The sequence below is a fragment of the Mastigoproctus giganteus genome, chromosome 12 (genome assembly GCF_048544385.1).
Source record: "Mastigoproctus giganteus isolate SK-2022 chromosome 12, ASM4854438v1, whole genome shotgun sequence".
In the NCBI taxonomy this organism is placed as follows: domain Eukaryota; kingdom Metazoa; phylum Arthropoda; class Arachnida; order Uropygi; family Thelyphonidae; genus Mastigoproctus; species Mastigoproctus giganteus.
The window spans coordinates 68,541,917-68,569,058 of NC_143586.1; the positions used below are offsets into that span (position 1 = coordinate 68,541,917).

The 27,142-nt window shown below is 37.6% G+C and overlaps 1 protein-coding gene across 5 annotated transcripts in view; it reads right to left on the minus strand.

Annotated features, from left to right (window-relative positions):
* The window catches only part of pps (protein partner of snf), a 656,065-nt gene that overhangs the window by 84,450 nt on the left and 544,473 nt on the right, over positions 1-27,142 (minus strand). For all 5 annotated transcript variants that reach the window (XM_090386465.1, XM_090386467.1, XM_090386466.1 and 2 more), the window contains one exon: positions 14,676-14,989. In XM_090386465.1, the coding sequence (XP_090242591.1) occupies positions 14,676-14,989 (314 nt within the window). The remainder of the gene's footprint in view (positions 1-14,675; positions 14,990-27,142) is intronic.

Below are 27,142 nucleotides of genomic sequence, written 5' to 3' on the forward strand. Positions count from 1 at the left end.
GCACCAATTTCTATCTGGAGCCAATTTTTCACTTTCTTTTTTTGTCAGCATTGTAAGTGGTAGCAACTTGTATTTGGTTTCTCCTGGAAACAGTATGTTCTTTATTTTAATTCAAGATTTATTTATTATTATTTTTTTTATTTTATCTTTTCTTTTGGCAATCGTTTAACCTGGTTCTCTGCCAAATCAGAAGTAGCTAGATGCTTGTAATAATGATAATAACTGAATGACATATTGATAAGCTAATTTGCCAAACCTTTACAATCAAAATTTTAACCTACATTAACCTACATTAGCAGAAAGACCTTGTGCATCAGGAAGAAGCATACTGAAACTAATTTTTTCACTACCGACAAAACATACAAATATAAAATAAAAATTTATTAAAAATACAGTAAAAATAAAATATAATGTATGGAAACTTATTATTAATAATAATAAAATATACACAGATAAATGTTAAAAGTGATAAGAACAAAAACAAAATATACATTAAGCAGCTTTTGGAGCATGTGCCCCTGTATCAACTTAGAAGACAAGTAGTAGGACATACATCATTATATCGACATAGGCGCAACATGCGCTACACAATTGAGTGCAAATTGCTAACAGTGGGAAAATGGGGGAAGGGGAGAAGAACATTAGCCATGTTATTCACTCGCCATCTTTCATCATGCTGTAAAATAACCACTTCCGTAATAGGATATATGCAGGTACCATGATTGTGATTAATGTTGAAACCAGCCACAACTATATGAAATGTTTCCAACCAAATGTGCACAGCCCAAAATGTCAACATTGGAACATGGGTTACAATTAATATGTTTCTCGCACCAATAATGCTCAGTAACAGATGGGCATTAATGGTCTGGGGAGCATTGGTGTGCATATATTGAGTGTTGGCCTGACAAATAGTTCCCTCATGTTCCAAGATGTGATCGCAAAGCCTCCGATATGACTCACCAATATAACACACTCCACAATCCCAATACGTGATCTGATAAAATGAAACTGAATGTTGCAGCAAGGAAATGATAGATTTAACTGCAAATTCCTGCCAGGGAGCTGCACGCAATCAATGTGGTACCATCACAACACCCTAGCAAGATGTGCAGATATAATCAGATAATGGGGAATCACAGTGGGAGCATGCTTGACTAAATCATGCTCATGCTGTTCTATGTAGATGCCATGAGGTATGTGCAGACTTATAATTGATGAACTGTTCTTGGCACAATGGTATTCTATGTACTGAGGTCACCAAACAGGAACTTGTATGCCAAACTAAAACATCTAGAAATCAAAAGCATGATCTTTTACTAACTCCATAGTAAAAGAGATATAATGCAACAAGAAACTGAGATATTGGAGGAGCAGTACCTCTGACTCACATGGAATGACTGTGAACACATCATTCATATACCTTCGCCAGTGGCGAAGGTATATGAATGATAACTGGCACTAGCAGATTCGAAAATATGTCTTCCTCTAAGGTCTCCATAGTAATATTACTTATGGGAGCACTGATTGGAGTACCAATAGCTGTACCCTGAATCTGGCAGAACAAGGAATCACCAAACATGCATGCACAATCCGATAAACAAATATTTGAGGAATCACATATATCATTTACAGAGAGAGAAGTTTTGTCCTTCAGTGTGGAATCCCTGTCCAACAGTGGCCTAATAAAAGCAATTGCTAGCTGTACTGGAATAGATGTAAACAAGGAGACTACATTAAAGGAAACCATGACCTCGTCCTCTAGGATGTTCAAATCCTTAATGATCTGCAGAAAATGAACACTAATGTTAACAACATAGACTGTTTTACTAATAAATGATGAAAGCAATTCATCAAACTGATTGGAAAGCTCATATATCATGGTTCCATAACAAGAAAAAATCAGAAGCAAAGGGAAATTAACAATCCACAACAAAAAAATTATTTCTTAGTAATTCTTTTTCAAAAAAAAAAAAAAAAAAAAAAAATCTTCATTTTTACACATTCATTGTAGTTTCAATAAATACAATTTTTTCGCCATACAAGAATGTTTTTTTTTTTTTTTTTTTTTTTTTTTTTTTACAAAAAATTGCTCAACTCACTGAAAATGAAAATTAAACTTTACCTGCTAAAATAATGGATCATAAAACTGATAGCTGTATATAACTTTCTGATTGTTTAACAGAATTTATTTAGATTTTACCAAATTTTTTTTTATAAGAAATGCCAATTAATAAAAATTTAGTACAAATACAAATATCTTTATTTTATGTATTTTAGTTATGTTTCAGTAACATGTGGTAGGTAATTGCAGCTAACGATGTTCACATTACTATCTTGTGTTCTTTTCCTTCTTACTTATTTTCTTTATTACTCGGTTAATTAAAGTTTATTTTATTCTCTTGTGCATGTGTGTTTAAATATGTACTTCTAAGAGCCCATACATTGAAAATTCTATATACATATAATTTTCAATGAAAGTTGGAAATATTGAAATATTTATATACATATATACTCTATATACAGTATGAAAAAAACATACTACACGTGCAAAAGAGCTATGAAACTCAAATTGGTAAAATCTAGAGAGCTTGCCACCTTTTTATACTGTTATAATTTTAGAAATTACAAAACTTTACAAGTAAAAAAAATACAGCTTATGACCTTAAATAAAGAGTTGCTAAGGCATGATAGTTAAATCACAACGTGGTCGGTGCCTCCGTAGCCAGGTGGGAAGGAGCAGCGGTGCGTAGCACATGCTTCTTGATTAGCCCGGGGTTCGAGCCCGTCACCACCAAATACGGAGGATGTGGAAAGGTCAAGGAATGACCACCGCATATTCTCGGAGCAATATGGCCTTAGTTGCTAATGCTCCTAAAAACCAAATAACAACAAAACAACGTGGTCAAGTCTGTCTCAAGTGAAGATTTCATCAGAATGCCAAGTTCACAACTAAATTCCTCATATCTTCGTAGCACCAAACACACAAAGACATTCTCCTTGGTGGTGTCTGTTACAGTTTGATCTACAAACACATTTTGCAAGGTGGTATGAGAACCCTGCAGTCCTCCTCAAGCCACAGCATTTCTGCTATTTTGAGGCCGTTGCCTTGCTGCTCTAGCCTTACACATGATTTCCATTTGAATTCAATTTAATTTTAGAATACTACATTAACCAATAGATACCTAAATGAAAAAATGTGTATTATGGTATGAAGTATACATTACATATATTGCACTATACTGTTATGTTTGTAAAGTTTTAAATTAGTTATTGCCTTACTATAAATAGAATTTCTTAGCTAAAAACAAAAAAAAATAAATAATAAAATAATATATATATATATATATACACACACGCACACACACACACACACACATACATATATATATATATATATATATATACTGGTATTCAAAGAAAGTGCATCACCTAGGAATTTCACATTTCTAATCCTTTTTCACAATGGTATGTTACATTAATCACTAGCATCACAAATAGAAATATAAACAAAAGATATTTATTAATATTTAAGGCAAAACTAACTAATATTTGAGGGTCTCTCAAAATATTCCAAAATGAGCATTTGCAACCTTTATACAACAGTTTTGGTAAACACGACAATTATGGCTGAAATGTTATCAGAAGCCCTCAATTTGCTTCAGTTTATGATTTTAAATGGAAAACAAAATGAAAAGTTCACCAGGTGCAAACTAATATTTAGTTGAACCGCCTCTGGCTCTGATGACAGCAGCACACCGTCGAGGCACCGACAAGGTCAATTCCCGAAGATAATCAACTGATAGTCCATGGTTCCAAACACAAATTATGGCTTCCTGAAGTTCACAAAGGGTCTTTGGTTTCTTTCTGGAAACTGCAGATTCCATACGATGCCAACAGTTCTCTATAGGATTCTGTTCCGGGCTGTTTCCTGGCCAGCTAACAGTTGTAATAAACCATTCTTCTAATCATTTTTTCACCTGTAACAAATGTAAAGACATTATTGTCACACCTATAATGCAGAAATGAAGCTAAAGTAACAACAGACGTGCCTACAAACACTTTTTGCCCAGTGACAAAGAGCAGAGTCATCCTGAAAGATGCAGTTACTTGGCAGGTTGAAATGATCTCTAATGGTTGGCAGCAATTTGCCTTCCAATATAGCTAGGTATCCATTGGCATTTACAGAACCTTTTATAAACTGCAGGTGACCTACTCTGCGATACAAAATGCGCCCCCATATCATTTGGCTGGTAAGGAATTTCACTGTAAACACCATACAGTCTGGATGGTATTCACTGCGTCTATGGTGAATCGTATGTCTCCCATCAGAGTCATGCAGGTTAAATTTCTTCTCATCCGAGAAAATAACTGACTTCCACTGCTTGGGGATCCATTTGACATGCTCCTTACACCAAATTAATTTTTCATTTTTTGTGTGAGAAGGGGTGACGGTCTATAAGTCCATTTTTGAAGAGGTGTCTTCTGACTGTTACTGCACTTGCTACCACTCCTGTATATTCTTCCCATTCTCTTTTCAGCTCAGACGAAGAAGCTTTGCAGTTTTTAAGGCATAAGCACTTCAAAACACAGTCCTGTTTTGGTGTAGAGAGTCGTTTGTGTCCGGTTCCTTTTTTCCTACGCAGAACCAGTATTCTTGAGTTTGGAAAGAAATCTACTCACTGTCGACTGATTACAAGACACTCTATAAGCAATATGACGGGAAGAACATCCTTTCTCACACAGAGCAACAATAGCACTCTTTCTTTGTCGTGTCAACTGCATATAACTCGCCATCCTGACACAAGCAAGGAATGATTGCAACTCTTGCAGAGCGTGTTTATATAGCTGAAAGTAACAGCTGATGAATATTACATTATCACCTACACGTGTCAATCTTATCTGATGCGCCACCTCCGTATCCAGGTGGTCAGGAGCAGCAGTGCTTAGCACACGCTTCTTGATGAGACTGGGGTTCGAGTCCATGACCACCAAATATGGAGGATGTGGAAAGGTCAGGGAATGACCACCATATCCCTGGAGCAATATGGCCTTAGTTGGTAATGCTCCTAAAAACCAAAAACAACACCAACAACAACTTATCTGATGCAATCTGTAAGAAATATTGCCATATACTTCATTATTCAGACAATAATTACAATTTTAAAGGGTAATGCACTTTCGTAATATCATGTTATGTGACATGATATTGCCAAATCACCGATACAAAAGCTGTACGAATATAAAGTCATAACTTAAGAAAATCTCTTGCAAAATTTAAAAATAGGCTAATAAATGTGACTAGGACTATTAAACTATTTAATAAACACAGTCTAATATGTTAATTAACCCTTTCCTGGAACATTTTTTTCCTGAAAATGTGCCATAGTGGATCAACTTTTTTTATTTTACAGATTAAAAGTATGCATCATGCAAATACTCACTGTATAGTTTTTTGTGTTTTTTATAAATTTTTAGTAGAAAATTTGGGCTATCCTGAGTTATCTCATGTATGCCAAAAAAGTATGCAAATTATACAGATTTTTTTTTAATAAATTTGCACTTGAGCTAAAAGAAAGGAACAGAAAAACGCTCTTCACTACTCGTTATATAAATAAATTTAAAAAATTCAAGTGGAATGCACAAGCAGTATCCTCCCACCACAAGCGATAATCATGAACTAACTACATTTGGATACACGACTGCCCAAAGTGGACAGTCGAACTAAGTGTCACTTACGGGCGAAGTTCAAGAGGGCACTGAAATATTTTCGATATTGTTTTTAATTGGTTAATGCTTTTCAGTATTCAGCATTTAGGACAGCAAATTTTATTTTGCTTACTGCCAGCATAGGAACGCACGCTACTGTTCTGACATTGCTGTACAATAAGTAAATATAAGTAAAATGAAAGCCAGTCGTCTGCTGCCAGCCGTAAGAAAATCCTGAGAAATCTTGGGATTTATCTGGCTAATGCAAAATTATGCAGACAAATGTCGGAGAAATTACGTTTCAATCGTGAATTTGGAAGTATTATTGCTTGCTTTGGGTATTATTGTATCCTGAGATATTTTGTGTAGTTCCAAATAACTTTTAAAACTAAAAACAAGATATCTCGGGATAATCCATGAAGGGATTAAGTCAGAAAAATGGAAAAATTTTTCAAAAAAAAACTTATCAACAGAAAAGTTTAAGAGCTCAAATTCTTCACCTTTACAGTTCAAACCAAAATCTCAAATTTGTTATACACTGATGCAAAATGATTATGCATTTTATTTATATGAAAATAAATTTAAAAAAAAAAAAAAACTATTTAGACACATTAATTTACAAATAACTATAAAAATATATTGCAGCCCATTGCAGCCCACAATGAATATATTGCAGCCCAATATATTCATTGTGACCAGTGTTTTAAATTAACACAATGTTATTACATCGTTATTACATGGAAAAAAAGTGGGGGGGGGGGATATATATCTCAGCAGCAAACAAATACATTTGTGACACCATTATGTCTTCTAAAAAAGCAGATATTAGTATTTCATTGGCCCACCACTAGCTGTAATTATTGCTGACACCTGTCTGGCATAGTGTGCATCAGATTCCTGATATAATCACTGTTTAGTTCATGGTACCAGACACAAATAATGGTTTCTTGCAATGCTAACTTGCTTGATGTTTTTTTTTTTTTAGCAGAAATTTTCTGTCCTATACCCAACCAGCAGTTTTCAGCTAGCTATGATAAGCTTAGCTATCATGGCTACTTGTAGCCATGATAAGGATCAAATATCACAGTCTTGGATGAACTTCTTCACATAAAGGTAAAAAGAAATTGATAAAAGAGCCAGTGTTGAAACAACTAAAAATCAGCATACTATAAAATGCATTAAATGATTATCATCATCATCATGATCAGCCATTTTCAATCCACTGCAGGATGAAGGCCTCTCCAGCAACTTTCCAGTTCCTTCTGTTTTGAGCACTGGCCATCCATTTACTACCCACAAACTCATGAATTTCATCTATCTATCTCAGCCTTTGTCTTCCAGGTTTTCTTCTAGCTCCTCTTGGGTACCACTCTGTTATTTTCTTAGTCCATCTGTCATCATGTCTTCGAGCTATGTGTCCTGCCCAAGACCATTTTAGTTCTTTAGTTTTGATAAGAATGTCCTTTATTTGAGTTTGCTGCCTAATCCATGTGTTTCTCTTCTTATCTAACAGTCTGATTCCCAATACAATTTGTTCCATTCTGCGCTGTGTAGTTCTCAGCTTCTCTTCCATTCTTTTGGTGGGTGCCCAAGTTTCACTTCCATAAGTCATGGTGGGGAGTATACATTGGTTCATTTTTTTACGTTTCAGACAAACTGGGATATTGCTTCTCAGTATGTGACTATATTTCCTGAATGCTATCCATCCAAAATTTATTCTTCTCTTGACTTCCAGCCATTTATCATTATTACAGCTAATAACTTGTCCCAGATAAGTATACGACTCCACCTTTTCAAGTACTGCTCCTTCAATCATTATTTCCCTTTCTGTGGCATACTTGTTCATCATTACTTTTGTTTTAGCCATATTCATCTTTAGTCCAAAATCCTTACTAACTGTGCATAACTGATTAAGATTTTCTTCTAATTCTGGGATCGTGGCTTATGACCAAAATGTCATAAGCCACGATCGTAAGCCATCGTAAATGGTTTAGATACTCTCCGTTCACATTGACTCCTTTCTGCGACCACGTCTAATCTTCTGAAAGCTTCCTCAAGGGCAGCAGTAAACAGCTTCGGAGATATTGTGTCTCCTTGTCAAACTCCTTTCTCGATTTTAATTTTGCTACTGTCTTTGTCTAGTCTAATAAAGGAGGTAGCACTCTCATATATTTTCTTCAAAATCATAATATATGGAGTATCTATGCCTTGTCTTTCCAGTGCCCGAAACATTGCCTTATGCTGTATGGAGTCAAATGCCTTTTCATAATCCACAAATGCCAATCATAATGGTGTTTTATATTCATTTGCTTTCTCCATTAGCTGTGATATTACGTGAAGGTGATCCATAGTTGAGAATCCTGTCCTAAAGCCAGCTTGCGCTTTTGGTTGATTCTCATCAAGTATTCTTTCTAAGCTGTTAGTAATGACCCTTGTGAACAACTTGTAGATGTGCGATAACAAGCTAATTGGTCTATAATTTCCAATTTCTGATTTATCTCCTTTCTTAAGCAGCAAAACTATGATTGCATTATTCCACTGCTTAGGCGTCACACCTTTTCTAATGCACTTTGTGAAGAGCCTTTCCAGTTTTTGTGTTATGTCTCTTCCTCCCAATTTTAACAACTCTACAGTAACTTCATCTTCCCTCGGAGCTTTCTGATTCTTCATTTTCTTCAATGCATGTTCTACCTCATCAGGAAGAATATCGGGTATGTCGTATGTGTTGCTACTTTGCAATCCATCTTCCCCACTGCGCATTATTCCCTTGTTCCTTGTATAATTCTCTATAGTAGTCTTTTGCTATTTGAATTATGCCTTCTCTGCTGTTTATAAGTACACCATCGCTATTCTTCAGTTTCAGTATCATTTGTCTTTCTGTATTACTGCTTGTGGCTGCTGATTTAAATCCTTCGTTTTCCCTTAATGCTTGTTTTACTTTTCTTCTGTTAAATCTTCTTATGTCCTCTCTGAGTCTCTTTCTAATGGCTTTGCATAACTCAGTATACTCAATTTTCTCCCTGTCAGTGTTTTTCTTGCTCTTCATTTGTTGTCTTCGGTTCATCATGACAAGTGTTTCTTGACTAATTTTTTCTTCTTTGGATTTCTTTTTCCCTATAGGTTTCTTGGGCTTTATCACTTTCAGAAAGTTGTAATATTTTTCATTGATATCTTGGTCCTGAGCAGTCTGCAGAAGCTCAAACTTGTTCTTAAGTTCCAGTACATATTGCTTTTTCTCCTCTTCTGTTATCTCAAAGACCTTTGTATTATTTACTCGAGTCATTTTTTTCCTTTCCTTTCCTTTCCTACATCTATATCAAGTGTACATCTTACCATTCTGTGATCACTTCCAACATTTACCTTATTCAGGATGGTAACATCATTCACAATATATCTTCTGTTAGTGAGGATGAAGTCAATTTCATTAGTTGTTAATCCATTTGGACTATTCCATGTCCACTTTCTGTTCACCCTTTTCTTGAAAAAAGTGTTCATTACTGACAGTCCTTGAGATTCTGCAAATTCCACAAGTCTTTCACCTCTTTTATTTCTTTCACCAATTCCAAAATTTCCTATAGTTCCTCTTTCTGCACTGTTTTGCCTTTTTCCAACCTTAGCATTGAAGTCCCCATAATAATAGTGTAGTGGGTTTTCTGCTCATCCAGAAGATTCTCAATTTCAGTGTACATTTCTTCAACCTCTTCATCATCATGGCTCGATGTTGGTGCATAAATCATTATAATATTTAGCCTTGTACCTCTTAGAAATCTTGAGTATTAGTCTTAACACCCTTGGTGATGTACTTTTGAATTCCAAAATGTTGTTTTTAAAATCTTTATGGACCAGAAACCCAACTCCACCTTCACTCCTTTCACTGTTTCCATTGGCGTACAGCAGATTTCCACTTGATAAACTTATAAGTGATTCATTTCTTCTTCTTCTTTCAGCCAAACCGAAGATATTCCAATTCACATTTTCTAATCCCTTTTCCAGCTCTAATATCCTGTCTTCACCAATGAGTGATGTTACATTATAACAGGCCAAGTTCAGTTCCCATGATTTAAATGATTATGTAATGTTTTAAAAAATTAAATGATTTTTAAATGATTATGTAATGTACTAACCTTATATGCAGTGTGCAAAGGCACAGAGTCACGTTGGAAAAAACACAACTTTCTGTTCCCTGAAAGAGGTCTCTGCTGCTGAGCAGAAGAATCTCCTTTAAATTTTTGAGTAGCAGTCACCATTTACAAAATGGATCCCACTCCTATGCTCATTATGCATCTCCAAACCATCTGGACCAACTGAAACTTTACTGTTGATTGATTACAATGATAAGCTTCATTAGATCTATGCTGAATGTAGCATTTACCATTCAATATGTAGATGGTTTAATTTGGATTTATCAGAGAATATGAGAGATTCCCATTGTTCAATTGTCCAATTAGCATGATTTTAGCACAAGTTAGCAGGTTTATCTCATGAACAAAGTCCACGAGAGCTTCTTACAAGGTCAATCTGCTTTCAGACCACTCATCGCAATTATTCATTTGATAGTTCCAACACTTGGAATGATACAAAGGTTGGCAAGGTTGTTAACGACAGTAAAGACAGTATACTACTCCAACTGGATCTAGATAAGTTGGGCAAATGGGCTAAGAAGTGGCAACTGAAGTTTAAATTGACAAATGCAAAATATGGGTAGCATTAACTCAAGAGTAACGTAACAACTGTGTGGTACTACACTCAAAAAAGTGAAGAATGAAAAAAACCTGGGGGTAACTGTGCAGTCAGATACGAAATTCTCTGAGCAGTGCAGACTGGCTACCAGAGCAGGTCATGGAGTCTTGTCAATGATATATAGGAATTCTGCTAGCAGAGACAAGGAAGTGATTATCCCATTGTACAAGGCAATGCTCAGGCCACACCTTGAGTACTGTGTACAGGTCTAGAGGCCTCATTTTAGGAATTAGCATTAGCATTAACATTAGTAGAGGCATTTGATGCAAGAAAGCAAGCTTATACAGCATCAGCAAAAAAAAAAAAAAACACTTCCACTTCATCCCTCTGATCGTTAAAAATACCTGTCCAGCTGAGCCTTAAACTTATTTAGGCTATCAACTTCCACGACAAGGGATGGAAGTCTGTTCCACCAACCAACCACCCGCTGGCTAAAGGCAAATTTCCGCACGTCTATCCTACATCTGTCTTTCCTCAATTTGAATTTATGCCCTCTCAGGTGATTATTCTGAGCGAGAGGAAGAATCCCATCAGCATTGAGCATGCTCAAACCATTCAAGGCTTTATACACCTCTATCAGATCACCTCGCTGGTGCCTGGTCTCCAGACACTGTAATTTGCAAAACTTAAGCCTTTCTTTGTAAGAGCACCCCTTTGTTCCATTCACTAATCTTGTTGCCCTTCTCTGTACTCGTTCCAGCAGCTCTACATCCTTCTTGAAATGAGGCCTTCAGACCTGTATACAGTACTCTAGGAGTGGCCTGACCATTGTCTTATACAAGGGAATAATCACCTCCTTATCCCTGCTAGAAAAATTCCTATATATATCATTGACAATACACCACCATGAGCTACTCTTGCAGCCCGTCTGCACTGCTCAGAGAACTTCATATCTGCCTGCACAACCACCCCCAGGTCCCTTTCATTCTCTACCACTGTCAGTGTAGTACCACAGAGTTGATACGTTGCTCTGGGGTTGCTGTTTCCCATGTGTAGTACTTTACATTTATCAATGTTAAACTTAATTTGCCACCTCTCAGCCCATCTGCTCAACCTTTCCAGATCCTGTTGCAGCAGCATACTGTCAGTAGTGTCCTTGACAACCCTGCCTACCTTTGTATCGTCTGCAAACTTCGACATTAAGCTTGATATACCCTCATCAATATTATTTATGAATACAGAAAACAATAATGGACCCAACACTGAGCCCTGAGGGACTCCACTAATAACATTAGTCCACGACGAGCAGTGTCCACTGATTACCACTCTCTGTCTTCTCCCCCTCAGCCACCCCTTTATCCACAGCAGCAATTTGCCTCCAATGCCACACTGCTCCAATTTGTGCAGCAGTCTTCCATGTGCAACAGTATCAAAAGCCTTTCTAAGATCCAAGTATATAATATCAAAGTTATTCCCTGCATCCAGTTCCTTTGTGACTGCATCATAGTATCCAATCAAATTGGTCAGGCAAGACTTCCCCTTAACAAAACCATGCTGTGTCCGAGCTACAGCTGAAGTCTTGTCTAAATGATCCTGCAGTGCTTCTTTAACTAGTGCCTCCATTAATTTTCCTGGAACAGAAGTTAAACTCACAGGTCTATAATTACTTGTGTCAGCCTTTGATCCTCCTTTGTGAATTGGAGTGACATTTGCACATCTCCAGTCTGTGGGTACCTCCCCTGTGTCCAAGGAAGCTCTCATAATTATGGCTAAGGGTTTGCTTACTTCCTTTGCTGCCTCCTTTAATATAACTGGATAGATCCCATCCACCCCAGGTGCCTTTCTTGTGTTTATCTTCAACAATTTCTCCTCCACTTTACTCTCAGTTATTACAAGATTCTTTAGCTTACTGCTAGAGTTGAATACACCTCTGGCTTTCCCCTCGCTAAATAACTCCTCATGTGTGAGTGTCGATGCAAAATATTCATTTAGTTTGTTAGCTACCTGAGCAGGATCATCAACAGTTGACCCATCGATATCAAGTGGACCAATATGATTCATCCCCTTCCTTCAAGAGTTTACACAAGTAAAGAACTCTTTGCTGTTTTTCTTTGCATCCCTTGCCAAAGATTTCTTGTAATCTGCCTTCGCCTGCCTAACCTCCTTTGTAACTTGGTTACAGATCAACTTGTATCTATCATAGGCTTCTGTCATGTGTTAATTTGTATGTATCCCATGCATTTTTCTTCTCTGCCATATGCCTCATCAGTACATCTGAAATCCATTTAGGCCTAAACCTTGAACAATATTTCTTAGTTGGTATGTAAAGCCTAGTAGCTTCCAAGATAAGTTCTTTGAATGCTTCCCATTTTGCATTCGCTGTTGGTAACATCATCAGTTGGTCCCACTGTAAAGAATTTAAATACTGTCTCAGTCCATCGTAGTCGCCTTTACAAAAGCAATAACCCTACCCCTAATGGTAGTTACCTCTTTGAGTAAATCCCACTTCAGCACACTGTGATCACTGCCACCTAGTGGTTCATTTATCTGCAGATTCTTAATGCATGAAGAATCACTGCTGATAATCAAATCAAGAGTATTCCTCCCTCTAGTTGCCTCCTGAACATGCTGATGTAGAAAACAATCATCCAATAAATCCACAAAAGCCTTGCTAGTGTGTGAGTGACCAGCCCCCAAATTCTAGTCAATATCTGGGAAATTAAAATCTCCCATTATAAGACTCTCTGATTTACTGGCCCACTCTATTTCCCTGTACAGTATCTTTATTATACTGATGTAGAGTTGCTAGAACCAGTACAAAGAAGGGCAACAAGATTGTTGAGGAGAACAAAGGGGTGCTTTTACCAAGAAAGGCTTAAGTTCTGCAAATTGCAGAACCTGGAGCCTAAGCACTTGCAAGGTGATCTGATTGAGGTGTATAAGGCCTTGAACAGATTGAGCAAGCTCAATGCTGATGGGATTCTTCCTCTTGCTCAGATTACGAACCTGAGGGGGGCATGGATTCAAACTGGGGAAAGACAGTTGTAGAATAGATGTGCGGAAATTTGCCTTTAGCCAGCGGGTAATTGATTGCTGGAACAGACTGCAACTTGTTGTGGAAGTTGACAGCTTAAATAAATTTATGGCTGAGCTAGACAGACATTTGGATTGAATGAATGGGGAAATGGGAGTGTTTTTTGGCTGATGCTGCATAAGCTTGCTTTCTTGCATCGTATGCCTCAACTAATGCTAATGCCTGCCTCTACCCCATTATGTTTCTTCCACATTGATTTCAGACCTGTGGAACTTGCACGATCATGAAGGCACAGATGCATAAACTGTCTCCAATGCGTCACTGCTTTTCCATTTCAGTCCAGTTCCAGAATTTCTTTTGGCACCTCCAGACATGTTTTTATTTAAGTAATCTTGACACAGTAGATTGGTTACAGCCGACTCTTTCAGCTGTATGCCAACTAGAAAAGCCTCCCTATCAAGAGCAACAAGTATGATTTATTCTTTGGGGTTAAATGAGTGTATGCCACGCCATTCCTGAATAGGCAGTTAAGACAGATAGTAGCAGGTAGATGCTTTTATAAACCAGATGATGCAATATCACACTTTTTACAGGATGATGTAATAGCATCTTGAGATGACATAATTTTAACTATAGAGGGAGCTATTAAAGAAATATTAAACTTTAAGAGAGTGATGCAATTTGTGGCCATCACTATGTATATGTGTGAACCTGTACCGGGGATCACTGACAAATTTTGCACATGATATCCTGCCAACAAGCAAGCATGGCATGCTATTGTTGCTGATTTTCAGTGTGTCCGTTTCTACAATTAGATAATCTTTAGATTTTGACTCTAACATACACCTGGCAGAATCAATAATCAGTCACTACATATAAAATATAGCTATTACACAAATACTTTGCAAGTGAGTTCAATGTCTGTTTTCTGATCAGCATAACCTCCATGAACAGTGAGGTGCATTGTAACTAAACTCTATAATAAAATATGCCAACCACCATATTATGTGGGGATGGGGATATTTTATTATAGAGTTTAGTTACAAAACTTAAATCGTTGTTTAATCTTGCACAAGAGAATCTGGCAGACCTCCTGACATAACAGCCTGCTGTAGCTAATTTTTTTCATTCTATCTACAATACACTTACCAAAATTGCTACTGGTTAGCTACAGGAAAATTCATTACCAATTTATTAAAAAATTGCCTGTTTAAGAATATATAGTAAAGAAATATTTAGAAAATTAACATACTTGAAAGAAACAGTTGAAGAAGGTTCTTGATCTGCAGAATCATCAGTTACAGCTACATGTAATGAAGGTGACTCAAGTTGTGTTACTGCTGTTGGTGATTTATATTCTTGCTCTTGCTGTTTAACAGAAACTTGGTTAACATATATTGAATGGGCAACACGAGGCTTCCGCGAAGGAGGCTCATCGACTGGGGGCGCTACCTTTCCAGTACATATTTTACAGTTAAGATCAAATAAATGTGAACGATGCTTATTAGTTGTGTCTAGAGTTATTTCACCTTGGATTTCTTGTTTCCCACCATTTTTGTCTACAGGCTACATTAAAAAATAAACAGACATACTACATAATTGCTATTCATTAAATACTTAAATTTTAAACAGTAAAATATTCAATACTAGGTTATGTACATAAAAATTAAGCAATATACTATAACATGTTTGAGATAAAAAAAAATTTAATTAATGTATTTAGTTGAACAGAAAAATTAAAATATATATAACACTATATTAATTTTTTTTTTTTTTCAGAAACTCTAAGCAAAATAATTTAAATAAATAAGTATACCACTGAAGTTAAATATGAAAACAAAATAAATTTTAGAATAAGCAACTTTATCACATTTCTGTAAGAGTAATAGTAGCAGTAATTGCAAATGATACAAGAAAAGGTAAAAAAAAAAAAAAAAAAAAAAAAAACAACAAATCACCAACCCATCCCCTCCAAGAATTTGCCTAGTTCTTCCTTGAATTCATTCAACACATCCACTTCCACAACAACAGATGGCAGCCTGTTCCAACAATCAACCACCTGCAGTGAAGGCAAACTTCTGCACATCTATCCTGAAACCATCCTTCTGCATCTTGAATTTCTGCCCTCACATGAGTCTAGTCTCAGTAAGAGGAAGAATGCCTTAACATTCAGCATACTCAATCCATTCAAGGTTTTAAACACCTCAATCAGATCTCCCTGCAGGTGCATAGTCTCAAGATGCTGCAGGGGATCACATCTGGTGAGTACGGGCTTGGCACACCCAGGGTCTTGAGCTGGATATCATCATTCCTTTCTTTCTTGGTGTTTCCCTTCTACTCTCTGACTCTCTCTCTCTCTTTTTCGGTAATTAAGATTTTTTTTTTTTTTTTTTTTTTTGGCTGGTGCAGCATAAGCCTCGGCTTCCTTGCACCATATAGCTAATAATAATAATTTGCAGAACTCAAGCCTTTCTAGGTAAGAAAACCCTTTTGTTCCCTTCACCAGTCTGATTGCCCTTCTCTGCTCATTCCAGCAGATCTACATCATTCCTAAAGTGAAGCCTCCAGATCTGTATACAGTACTCAAGATGTGGCCTAACCATGACTTTATACAGAAGGATAATCACCTCCTTATCCTTGCTAGCAACGTTTCTGTATATCACTGACAAAACCCCATGAGCTGTAGCCAGCATGTCTGCACTGCTAAGAGAATTTCATGTTTGACTGTGCAATTACCCCCAGGTGTTTTTCATTCTCCACTAGCCTGAGTGTAATACCACAATTGATACATTTCTCTGTGGTTACTACTACCCATATGAAGTAGTTTGCATTTCTGAATGTCAAAATTGAAATGCCATTTCTCAGCCCATCGACTTAATTTTCCTAGATCTTGTTGCAGTACCTCACCCTGATTATTGTCATTAACCAACCTGCAAAACTTTGTATCATCTGCAAACTTGGACATTAAGCCTGATATACCTTTGTCAATATCCTTAAATAAATATTAAAAACAGCAAAATGGACCCAGCAAGAACTCAACTAATAATATTAGTCCACATAGAGCAATGCCTATTGATAACCACTCTCTGTCTTTTTCCACTTAACAGTCCCTTTATCCAGTTTGTACAGCAGTTTTTTATGTGCCTTCTCTATATCCGAGTATATGATATCTAAATTATTTTTTGCATCCAGTTCCTTGGTCACTGTATCATCGTGAGTGATTAGACAAGATCACCCGTTAACATATCTATGCTGTGATTGCAGTATAATTGCATTCCTGTCCAGGTATTATAGGTGGTAGATGACTTTCATCAACCGGTGAAATACCACCACTTTGCTTATTGGAGGCTTGAAGTGGTGAAACCCATGTTTAGTCTCTAGAGCAAAGTTTCCGGCATCCCCCCCCCCATACTTCTCCTTCAACCCATGCACGGTACTAAGTACTATAGGTTTCGATACCTTTCGTGCTTGGGGTTTTCATAAAAAAAAAAAAAGATGGTCCTACATTACTTCTTTAATCAGTGATTCCATTATTTTGCCAGGAACAGACATTAAGCTAATAGGTCTGTAATTACTCATGTCACCTTTTGAGCCCCCTTTATGAATTGGAGATACATTTGCACATCTCCAGTCCACAGGGACCTTCCCTGAATTCAAGGATGCTCTCATAATTATGGCTAAGAGTTTGCTTACCTAATTTGCTGCCTCCTTTAATATAACTCAATAGATTCTATCCATGCCAGATGCTTTTTTATGTCCATCTTCAACAATTTCTTCTCCACTTTCCATTCAGTTATCACAAAGTCATTTATCTCCTTGTTAGAGTTTGATGAACTTCTGGCATTCCCTTTCCTAAAGAATTCCTGATGTGTAAATCTATATGAAAAATATCTATTCAATTTGTCTGCAACCTATGCATGGTCATCAACAGTTAACACATAGACATCAAGTGGCCCAATGTGATTCAACCCTTTCCTTCTATTGTTAATATAAGCATAGACATCTTTGCTGTTTTTATTTGCTAGGGACTTCTCAAAATCTGCCTTAGCTTGCCTAACCTGCTTTGTGGCTTGATTACAAACTAATTTATATCTACCATAGGCTTCTGTATATATAAAGGCTTTAGCTATTTATCATACTACATCTATTGCAGTTCTGACAACATTTCCCAGTTTGAAGAGCACAGGAAACTTCAGAGCTATCAAATATGTTCCCTCTTTTGTTCACTTAACCAGTCTGCTAGAGACAAAATCAAACTGTCTCTCAGAGTGCTACCACGGTATGTCATTGAGCATAGATTACATATTTTTTTCAGCCAGACATAAACACAGACAACAGAACTATTGGCATATAGTTGCCCATCTCCTCCTTAGTTCTAACTCTATAGATCAGAGAGATGTTGGTGCTTCTCCAGTCAAAAGGATGTAGGATTGTGTTATGGGCCTAATGACTACAATTGATGCATATACCGTACAGCTATACAGAGGCAGAAAGTGGGCTAGTAAATGAGAAGGATGACTTATAATGCAAGATTTTAACTTTCCAGATGTCGAATGGAATTATGGGTTGGTCACTCACACACTAGAAAGACTTGCTGATTTTTTGAATGAGTTTTCTACAGAAGCATGTTGGAAAGGCAACAAGAGGAAGCAATACTCTTGATCTGGTTATCAGCAGTGATTCTCCATGGATTACGAACCTAGAGGTAAAAGACCCACTGGGTGACAGTGATCACAGTGTACTAACGTGGAATTTAATTATTATTAGTAGCCATACAGTGCAACGAAGCCTGAGGCTTATGCTGCACCAGCTGAAAAAAAAAAAAAAAATTCCTGTGTTACCCTGAGAGAGAGAGCAGAAGGGAATCACCAAGAAACCAAGAAAGATAAAAGTGATGATATCCAGCTCAGGACCCTGGGTGTGCCAAGCCCATACACACCAGATGTGAGCCCCCGGGGTTAACTTTAAAGGGAGAGGCTTTTGCTTTTGAAAGGGTGACTACAGTGGTCCCACACATTTTTTAAATTTTATGCAGTGGGACCAACTGATGATGTTATCCATAGCAAATTCTAAATGGGAAGCATTCAGGGAAGTAATCATAGAAGCTACTAGTTTTTTTATATCAACAAAAACATACTGTTCAAAGCTTAGACCTAAATGGATGTCAGATGAACTACTGAGACATGTGGTAGAGAAGAAAAGTGTATGGGATGCATATAAATTATCAGGTGATACAGAAGCCTATGGTATATACAGGTTAGTCTGTAATCAAGACACAAAGGAGATTAGCCAAGCTAAGACAAATTATGAGATGTCTTTGGCAAAGAAAGCAAAGAAAAGCAGAACAGACTTCTATGCTTATATTAACAGTATAAGAAAGGGATTGAATCACATTGAGTCACATGATATCATCGATTAACTGTTGATGGCCCTGCTCAGGTTGCAGACAAATTAAATAGGCATTTTGCATCTACATTCTCACACAAGGAATTCTTTAGTGGAAAGGATGCCACCAGAAATTTATCAAGCTCTGATGGGTAGCTAAATGACTTTATGATAACTGAAAACAAAGTGGAAGAAAAGTTTTGAAGCTGAACATGACAAAAAAAAAATATATATATATACCTGGGATGGATGGTAAAAAAAAAAAAAAAAAAAGGTAAACTGTAACCATTAAGGAAAATGGACCGTAATCTGCCACACTGGTCCACTGCAGGTTGGCAGATTGACTGTATTCATCAGTCAGGGGCTTTAACACCAGTTTACTCAAAGAGTGTGTGCTACTACATGCCTGCTCCTGACCACTTGGCTACAGAGGCCTTGGGGGTGGATGGTATCTATCCAATTATATTAAGGGAGGCAGCAAAGGAGATATGCAAACTCTTAGCCATAATTAAGAGAGCATCCTTGGATTTAGGGGAGGTCCCTATGGACTACAGATCTGCAACTGTATCCTCGATTTACAAACGACACATCTCACATCTAGAGATAGGTGTAGTTATGCTGCAATAGCAGAATGAATCTATTAGGGGCAGTCTTTTCTAATCAATATGATAGGTTACTATTATGAAGAGACCAAGGAACGTGATGCAAAAAATAATTTATATATCATACAGTCAGTCCTCGTATAACACGTGTTTACACTAAACGAATTCGATCATACACGATTTATAAATTGGGGAAACGATATCTTATATAACACGAACCGAATTCGCTTATGCATGATTCGCCTTTGTGTTTACAAGAAATGGCAGTCGAACGCGAAATCACCCCAACTGAATGCAACACAATAGGAATGAAGAGAAGATTCTGAAAATGTATTTATGTTTTTTTATATTGAAGGGGAAACACATTTCACCATAATAACGTAAAAGCCAACACAATTCCAGCTATCGGTATAATCGCAAATGCAATTAGATCGACTTTACAACCAATTTATAACAGATTTCACTAGCAGAAATGCAACTGGAAATTGTTTTTATTGTTTTATGGTAGTAACCCCTAGAAATGTGCTTTAGTAAAATGTGAGGTGTTAATAGTGTATCTCTGCCTTTACGGTGTTGTTTATTAAGTTGCTACACGCGCGCATCTTTGTTTATGTGTATCAAGCTTGCCTCCTTGTTTTGTAATTGTGCTTTATTCCCTAAAAATGAATAAAATACTTAAAAGGTGTGAAAAGGAAGCATCCTGGTGAAGAAACTGCAGATTCAGAGAGAAAAAGAAAAGCAATATCAATAAACAGAGGTGGACTGAGTCAAAATTTCTTACCTGGGAAAATATATAGTGGCCTCATACTATGGTTTATGGCCAAAATCACACTGGCCACCGGCTCGCCGGGATTTCCCCGGTAAGGCTTATGGCCAGTCCGCCTCTGTCAAAAGGGAAAAAATATGAAATTGTGAAACGCTTTGAGCGAAATGAAAGACCATGTGATATTGCATGTGCTACGGACCTAAATGAGGCAACGCCGAGAATTACAAAGAATGCAGAGAAAATAAAAACAACTTTCATAGCAGGAACAGCTCAAAGTCTAATTAAAATCCATTAGATTAAGACACAAAGAATTGGAAGAGATGGAACGGCTGTCATCTGTTTGGATAGAAAATCAAACAAAAAACAAGTTTGCTTACGATAGAAGCAAAAGCATTAGCAATATTTTATTATGCAATAGTCATAATAAAATACGTAAGTATTTTATTCGTAAAAAATACTTACGTATTTTTTATTATTTATTATATTATAATAAAATATATAATAATAAAAAATATTATAAAAATTATAATATTATTTTTTAATCCGTATTTTAATCGTTATAAAATACGTAAGTATTTTATTTATTGTAGTAGTAGTAGTAGTGGCATGTGATGCAAGAAAGCAAATGTATGAGCTTATGCAGCATCAGCCAAAAAAAAAAAAAAAAAAAAATCACACCATTTCCTCCAAATGCCTGTCCAGTTCCTCCTTAAATTTATTCAACCTATTCCACAACGACAGATGGAAGTTTGTTCCAGCAATTAACCACCCGCTGGCTAAAGGCAAATTTCCGCACATCTATTCTACATCTGTCCTTTCTTAATTTGAATTTATGCCCCCTTAGGTTCGTAATCTGAACAAGTGGAAGGATCCCATCAGAATTCAGCGTGCTGAACCCATTCAAGGCTTATACACCTCAATCAGATCACCGCGCAGGTGCCTAGTCTCAGGCCACTGCAATTTGCAGAACTTAAGCCTCTCTTGATAAGAGGATCCCTTCATTCCCCTTACCAATCTTGTTGCCCTTCTCTGTACACGCTCAAGTAAATCTACATCCTTCCTAAAATGAGGCCTCCAGACCTGTACGCAGTACTCGAGGCGTGGCCTGACCATTGCCTTATAGAGAGGGATAATCACTTCCTTTTCTCTGCTAGCAAAATTCCTATATATCATTGACAAAACCCCATGACCTGCCCTGGCAGCCTGTCTGCATTGCTCAGAAAACTTCATATCTGCCTGCACAATTACTTCTAAGTCTTTTTCATTTTCTACCACCTTAAGTGTAGTACCACACAGTTGGTACGTTTCTCTGGGGTTACTTCTACCCATATGCAGTACTTTGCATTTGTCAAGGTTAAACTTCAGTTGCCACTTCTTAGCCCATCTGCCCAAATTATCTAGATCCTGTTGCAGTAGCACACTGCCATTACTGTCATTAACAACCCTGCCAACCTTTGTATCATCTGCAAACTTCGACACTAAGCCCGATATACCTTCATCAATATTTGTGTTTGGTAATGTTTTGGTTACCAATGTGTGTTCAATCTTGGGTGGTCGGCACCTAACCCTATTTTTCCCATAGGGCCTGTTGTTTATATTGCACGATTTTGCATTGCACGAGGGTTTCTAGGAACACAACTATCGTGCTATACGAAGACTGACTGTACTTGGATATCAGGAAGGCACATAAAAAACTGCTATGGATAAAGGGACTGTTAAGTGGAAAAAGACAGAGAGTGGTTATCAACAGGCACTGCTCTTTGGGGACTAATAGTATTTAGTTGAGTTCCCCAAGGTTAAGTGCTGGGCCCATTTTGTTGTTTTTAATATTTATTAAGGATATCGACAAAGGTATATGAGGCTTAATGTCCAAGTTTGCAGATGATACAAAGTTTGGCAGGGTGGTTAATGACAGTAGTCAGGAAAACTGCCATAATATTTAGGAAAATTAAGTCGATGGGCTGAGAAATGGCAGCTGAAGTTTAACATTCACAAATGCAAGCTACTGCATATGGTAGTAGAAATCACACAGAAACTTATCAACTGTGGTACTACACTCAGGATAGTGGAAAATGAAAAAGACCTGGGTTGTTGTTGTTGTTGTTATTTAGCTTAACGACACAAGGGCTACTGAGGCCAAATTGTGTCTGCTCATAGTTTATTTAGTCGAAATATAACACTGTTGATGTTAAATTAAATACTCCTATATAGGCCAATACGTTTTAAAAATATTACAAGTTCATTTATGTTTGCTTCATTTCCCAGGATATGAGTTAAATCATGTGAGAGGTTCAACCTAGAGACTGACTGAAAGGTGTTTGACCGTATGGTTGAATATAGGGGACAATCAAAGAGGAAATGCCTAACAGTAAGTTGATTGTCACAGGATGAACACTGGGGTGGATCTGCTCCCAGTAGCAGGAACAGATGAGTATGATGAGTGTGTCCAATTCTGAGTCTTGCCAGTACTACTTCCTCTCGTCTGTTTTGTCGAAAGCCTGAGAGCCACAGCTTTGGTTCTTGCTTTATCTGGTTAAGTTTATTGTTGGTGTTACTTTTCCAGATCTGTGACCAATTGTCGTAACTTGCTTTGCGAATAACAGGCTTATAATCAGTGTAAGGAACCTGAGGATGTTCTGGGACAGCTGATTGAGGATTTTTAGCTGCAAGATCCACACTTTCATTTCCCGGAATACCAGAATGGCCAGGGATCCAGCAAAAACTGATTGATTGATTAGACACACTGCAGGAAAATAGCTGAGAATGAATGTGTTTCAAGGTAGGATGAGAAGATGAAAAATTCTTCCTTATGGCAGAAACAGCACTGAGTGAGTCAGTGTAAATTATGACAGGTGAGATGGAAAGTTCTATAATTTTACTGAGTGCTAATTTGATGGCATATAATTCGGCTGTGAAGACGCTGCAGACTAATGGAAGTGAGGCAGTAACCATTAGTGAAGGAAAAACTGCAGCTGCACCAACCGCAGTAGCTGTTTTCGATCAGTCAGTATAGACTTTACAGGCATGGGAGTTCAGAGTAGTGTGAGCTAAGTGCAACTGCCTGATATTAAAGGAAGGTACAGTATTCTTTCCCCACTCCAAAAAATGTGTATCATGGGAGGAAGAAACGTATGTCCAAGGTGGAACAGGTGCAGTTGTGTTCTGAAAAATATCGCTTAAATTGATATTCCAACTCTGAGAAAGGTCTTTAATCCTGAGTGAAGCAGGTCTGTTTTCATTTGGCTTGCTGTCATATATCAAATCCCACCGAGTATTATAAAGATACTCCCAACTGGGGTGAGATGGAAGACTCTGGATCTTAGCTGCATAGTGGAGCAGTAATGATTTCCTACGAAGATGTAATGGAGGATCATGTGCTTCGATATAGAGACTCTGGATTGGAGAAGTCCTAAAAGCGCTCAACGCAGTCCTGAGAGCACTGTGCTGGACAATATTTAGACGTAAAGTAGTGCTCCTGGCAGAGTCATACACTGGACAACAATAATCTAGCCATGACCGGATTAAAGTTCTATAAAGATGCAATAGTGTATACCGATCAGCGCCCCATGACATAGCCGAGACTGATCGCAGTATATTCAGATGCTTTAGACACGTACTTCTTAGATGAGAGATGAGAGCTTGAAAATTCAGCTTGCTATCTAATATCACTCCAAGGAATTTAACGGTACTTACAAGCGGGATTGGAATAGTGTTTATTTGTAATTCCGGATCGGGATGGAGAGCTCGTTTCTTGCAAAAGTGGGTGAGAGTGCATTTCTTTTCTGAGTGCCATTCCGTGAAGTCCACGATTGTATTTTGGTAATGGCAAGTTGGAGCTGCCGTTCGATGGTGTTCATACTTTGAGATTGACAATAAATTGTAAGGTCATCTGCGTACATGTAAGTTTCAACAGTTTTTGGGATGTCTCGTGTTATGCTGCTAACTCGGATTGAAAATAGTGTTGGACTAAGTATTGATCCCTGCGGGACTCCTTCTTCCTGAATGTGGGATGCAGAGAGTACATTTTTATATCGGACCTGAAAAGAACGCAATTGCAGAAAATTTTGAATTATTTTCGGCAAATGGCCCCTAAACCCCAAGTAGTAAAGGTCCATAATAATCCCATGACGCCATGTAGTGTCAAATGCCTTTTCAAGATCTAGGTTGACCATGACTAGATGTTGTTTCATGACAAAGGCATTGCGGATATGAGATTCGGCTTTGATAAGCACGTCCAGCGTCGATCTATTCTTCCGAAAGCCATACTGATGATCTGGAAGGAGATTTTGTGACTCCAGGATGTAAGTAAGCCTAGTGTGAACCATTCTTTTGAAAATTTTACCCAGGCAGCTCGTAAGAGATATTGGCCTATAGTTTTCAACACAGGAATGATCTTTTCCTGGTTTTGGTAAAGCAATAATGAAAGAATGACGCCAGGAAGAAGGATAGGCATTTTCGGAGAATATCCGATTATAAAAGATTAACATGGTACTCAAATCTTCTTAAATTAAATGCTTCAGCATAACATAATGAACTCCATCTGGGCCTGCAGCACTGTTTGAAGATCTGTTTAACGATTCTTGAAGTTCTATGAATGTGAAGGGTTGGTTGTACGGGAAAGAGCGGTGTGTGAAAAAGTTTATTTTATATTGTTCTGCACTAGCTTTGATGTTCTGAAATGTGGACCCATAGGAGGCAGAAGCAGAGATTGTAGCAAATGATTCAGCAAGTGCATTAGCAACTTCTTCAGCTGTAGATAGGTCTTTCCCTTTCCAATGAAGTATTGGAGAGGGCATACGAGCGAATTTCCCATTTAGTGCCTGTATTTTTTTCCAAATGAGGCATGTGTCGGTGTCTTTTGTGATTGTTGAGGCAAAAGCGATCCACGAGTCTCGTTTCGCTTTCCGTCTAATCTGCCTTGCTTTTGCTTTAAACCTTTTATAAGCAATGAGGTTATTAGTGGTGGGATTCTTACGGAAATTATTCCAAGCTCGGTTTTTTTCCTGTTTGGCAGTGAAGCAATCTGCATTCCACCAGTGATTTCGGTGATTGTGATATGTCTTGGATTTTGGAATGTAGGTATTTACTGCAGTCAGAATCTGATTGATGATGTAAGTATTTACATCATCAATAGGTTCTTTTTTAACGTAAAGTCTGTCTAGAAGTATTTGAGCAGAATAGCCATCCCAGTTCGCCTTTTTAAACTTCCAAGAGGATCGTTTATCAGGATTTGGTGTTACTCCTGTTTGTAAGGAGCAAATGATCGGAAAGTGATCACTGCTAAAAGGATCAGTTAATACAGACCATGTCATGATTGGAAAGATGGAAGGTGAGCAAACTGACAAGTCAATTTGAGAAGTAGATCCTGTAGGTAGGAGATCCAGAGTTTAATAAATTTAGGTCATTATTATTTATAAATTCCTCGATCAACTTGCCTCTTCTGTCCATTGTAGCTGATCCCCACAATGGATGGTGTCCATTAAAGTCACCGAAAAGACAATTTGGAGTTGGAAGTTGTGCAATGAGGTTGTCAAGTTCTGATTGGGCCAGTGATAGAGATGGTGGAATATAAATCGAAACAATGGTAACTGAAATACCAACTGCAATCCGAGCTGCCACAGCTTCTAGGCTGGTTCTTAATTGGATCGGTTCTGTGTCATCTGTATATCATAAAGTTTGAGAATTTCGGCAAAACTTGGTGTGACAAGAATGTTTCCTGTAGGCATATACCTATGGGATTAAACTGAGAGATTAAATCCCTTATGTCATCAGAATGGCTGCTTAGTCCTCTACAATTCCACTGTATGATGTTAGGCATTATTTTGGTTTGGCTGAAGATGATTCATCTGACTGTTTTTTATGTGCAGGGCATTTTTTTCGGTCTTTTTTTGGGAATAATGGACGTCCAGTATCCATAGTGTCATTGGCATGGAGTTCTAGGATAGGGTCTTCATAATTTTGGTGTATATCCACTTCCATAGTGTTGGTTGGTGGATCAGTTTCCTTAGAGTCTTTATTGGGTTTCAATCTTTCTGCGTCATTTGAGACTGTCACAGTATCAGTTGGGATACTAATTGGGGTGTTGGTGGCATGGCTGGTTTTAGTTTTTTTCTTTTCCAGTGGTTGATAAGGTTGTTTTAACCCAATTAGCTAGCGAGACGTTGGGCGGTATTGAGACATCTGTTTGAATTGCAGTTGTATGAAAACTGCGGGTTCGAGAGGCATATGATGGACTTGGCATGGTCAACATTATTTGTCTGCGTGCCTCAGGATATGTGACTTTATGTTCTACTTTGTATTTTTGGATTGTCCTACCTGTTTTCCACATCTCGCATGATTTAGAAAAGGCAGGGTGATTGCCTTTGCAGTTGGGGCAAATGGGAATTGCGGCTGGACAATCTGCCTGTGTATGATCTTTTGCTCCACAAATAGGACAGATGACGTCACCTCTGCATGCCTGCTGTGAATGGCCATATTTCTGGCATTAAAACAGCGAAGAGGATTTGGGATGTATGGACGAATTCGACAATTTAAATATCCAGCTTTTACTGAGGATGGCAAATCAGGAGTACTAAAAGTTAAAATGATGGAACGAGTTGGAATGAGATTTCCATCTTTTTTTGTCATAATTCTTTTAGAAGCGATTACCTTTTGATTGCTAAGTTCTTGGACTAATTCCTCCTCAGACACTGTAATTAAGTCCCATTCTGTGATGACTCCTTTAGATGAATTTAAGGTATTGTGAGGAGTAACAGACACTGGTAATCCACCAAATGTAGTCGTTTTTAATAACCACTCAGAATGTTTGGATGTGGCTGTTTCAACCAGGAGATCTCCTGATTGTAGTCGCTTCACCATTTTTGGTGATCCTGCAATAGATTCTAGATGTCTTTGAATCATAAATGGTGATAACTTGCCACAGGCTGCGTGGACAGAGAATGTATCACAAGAAAATTAGGGATGTCT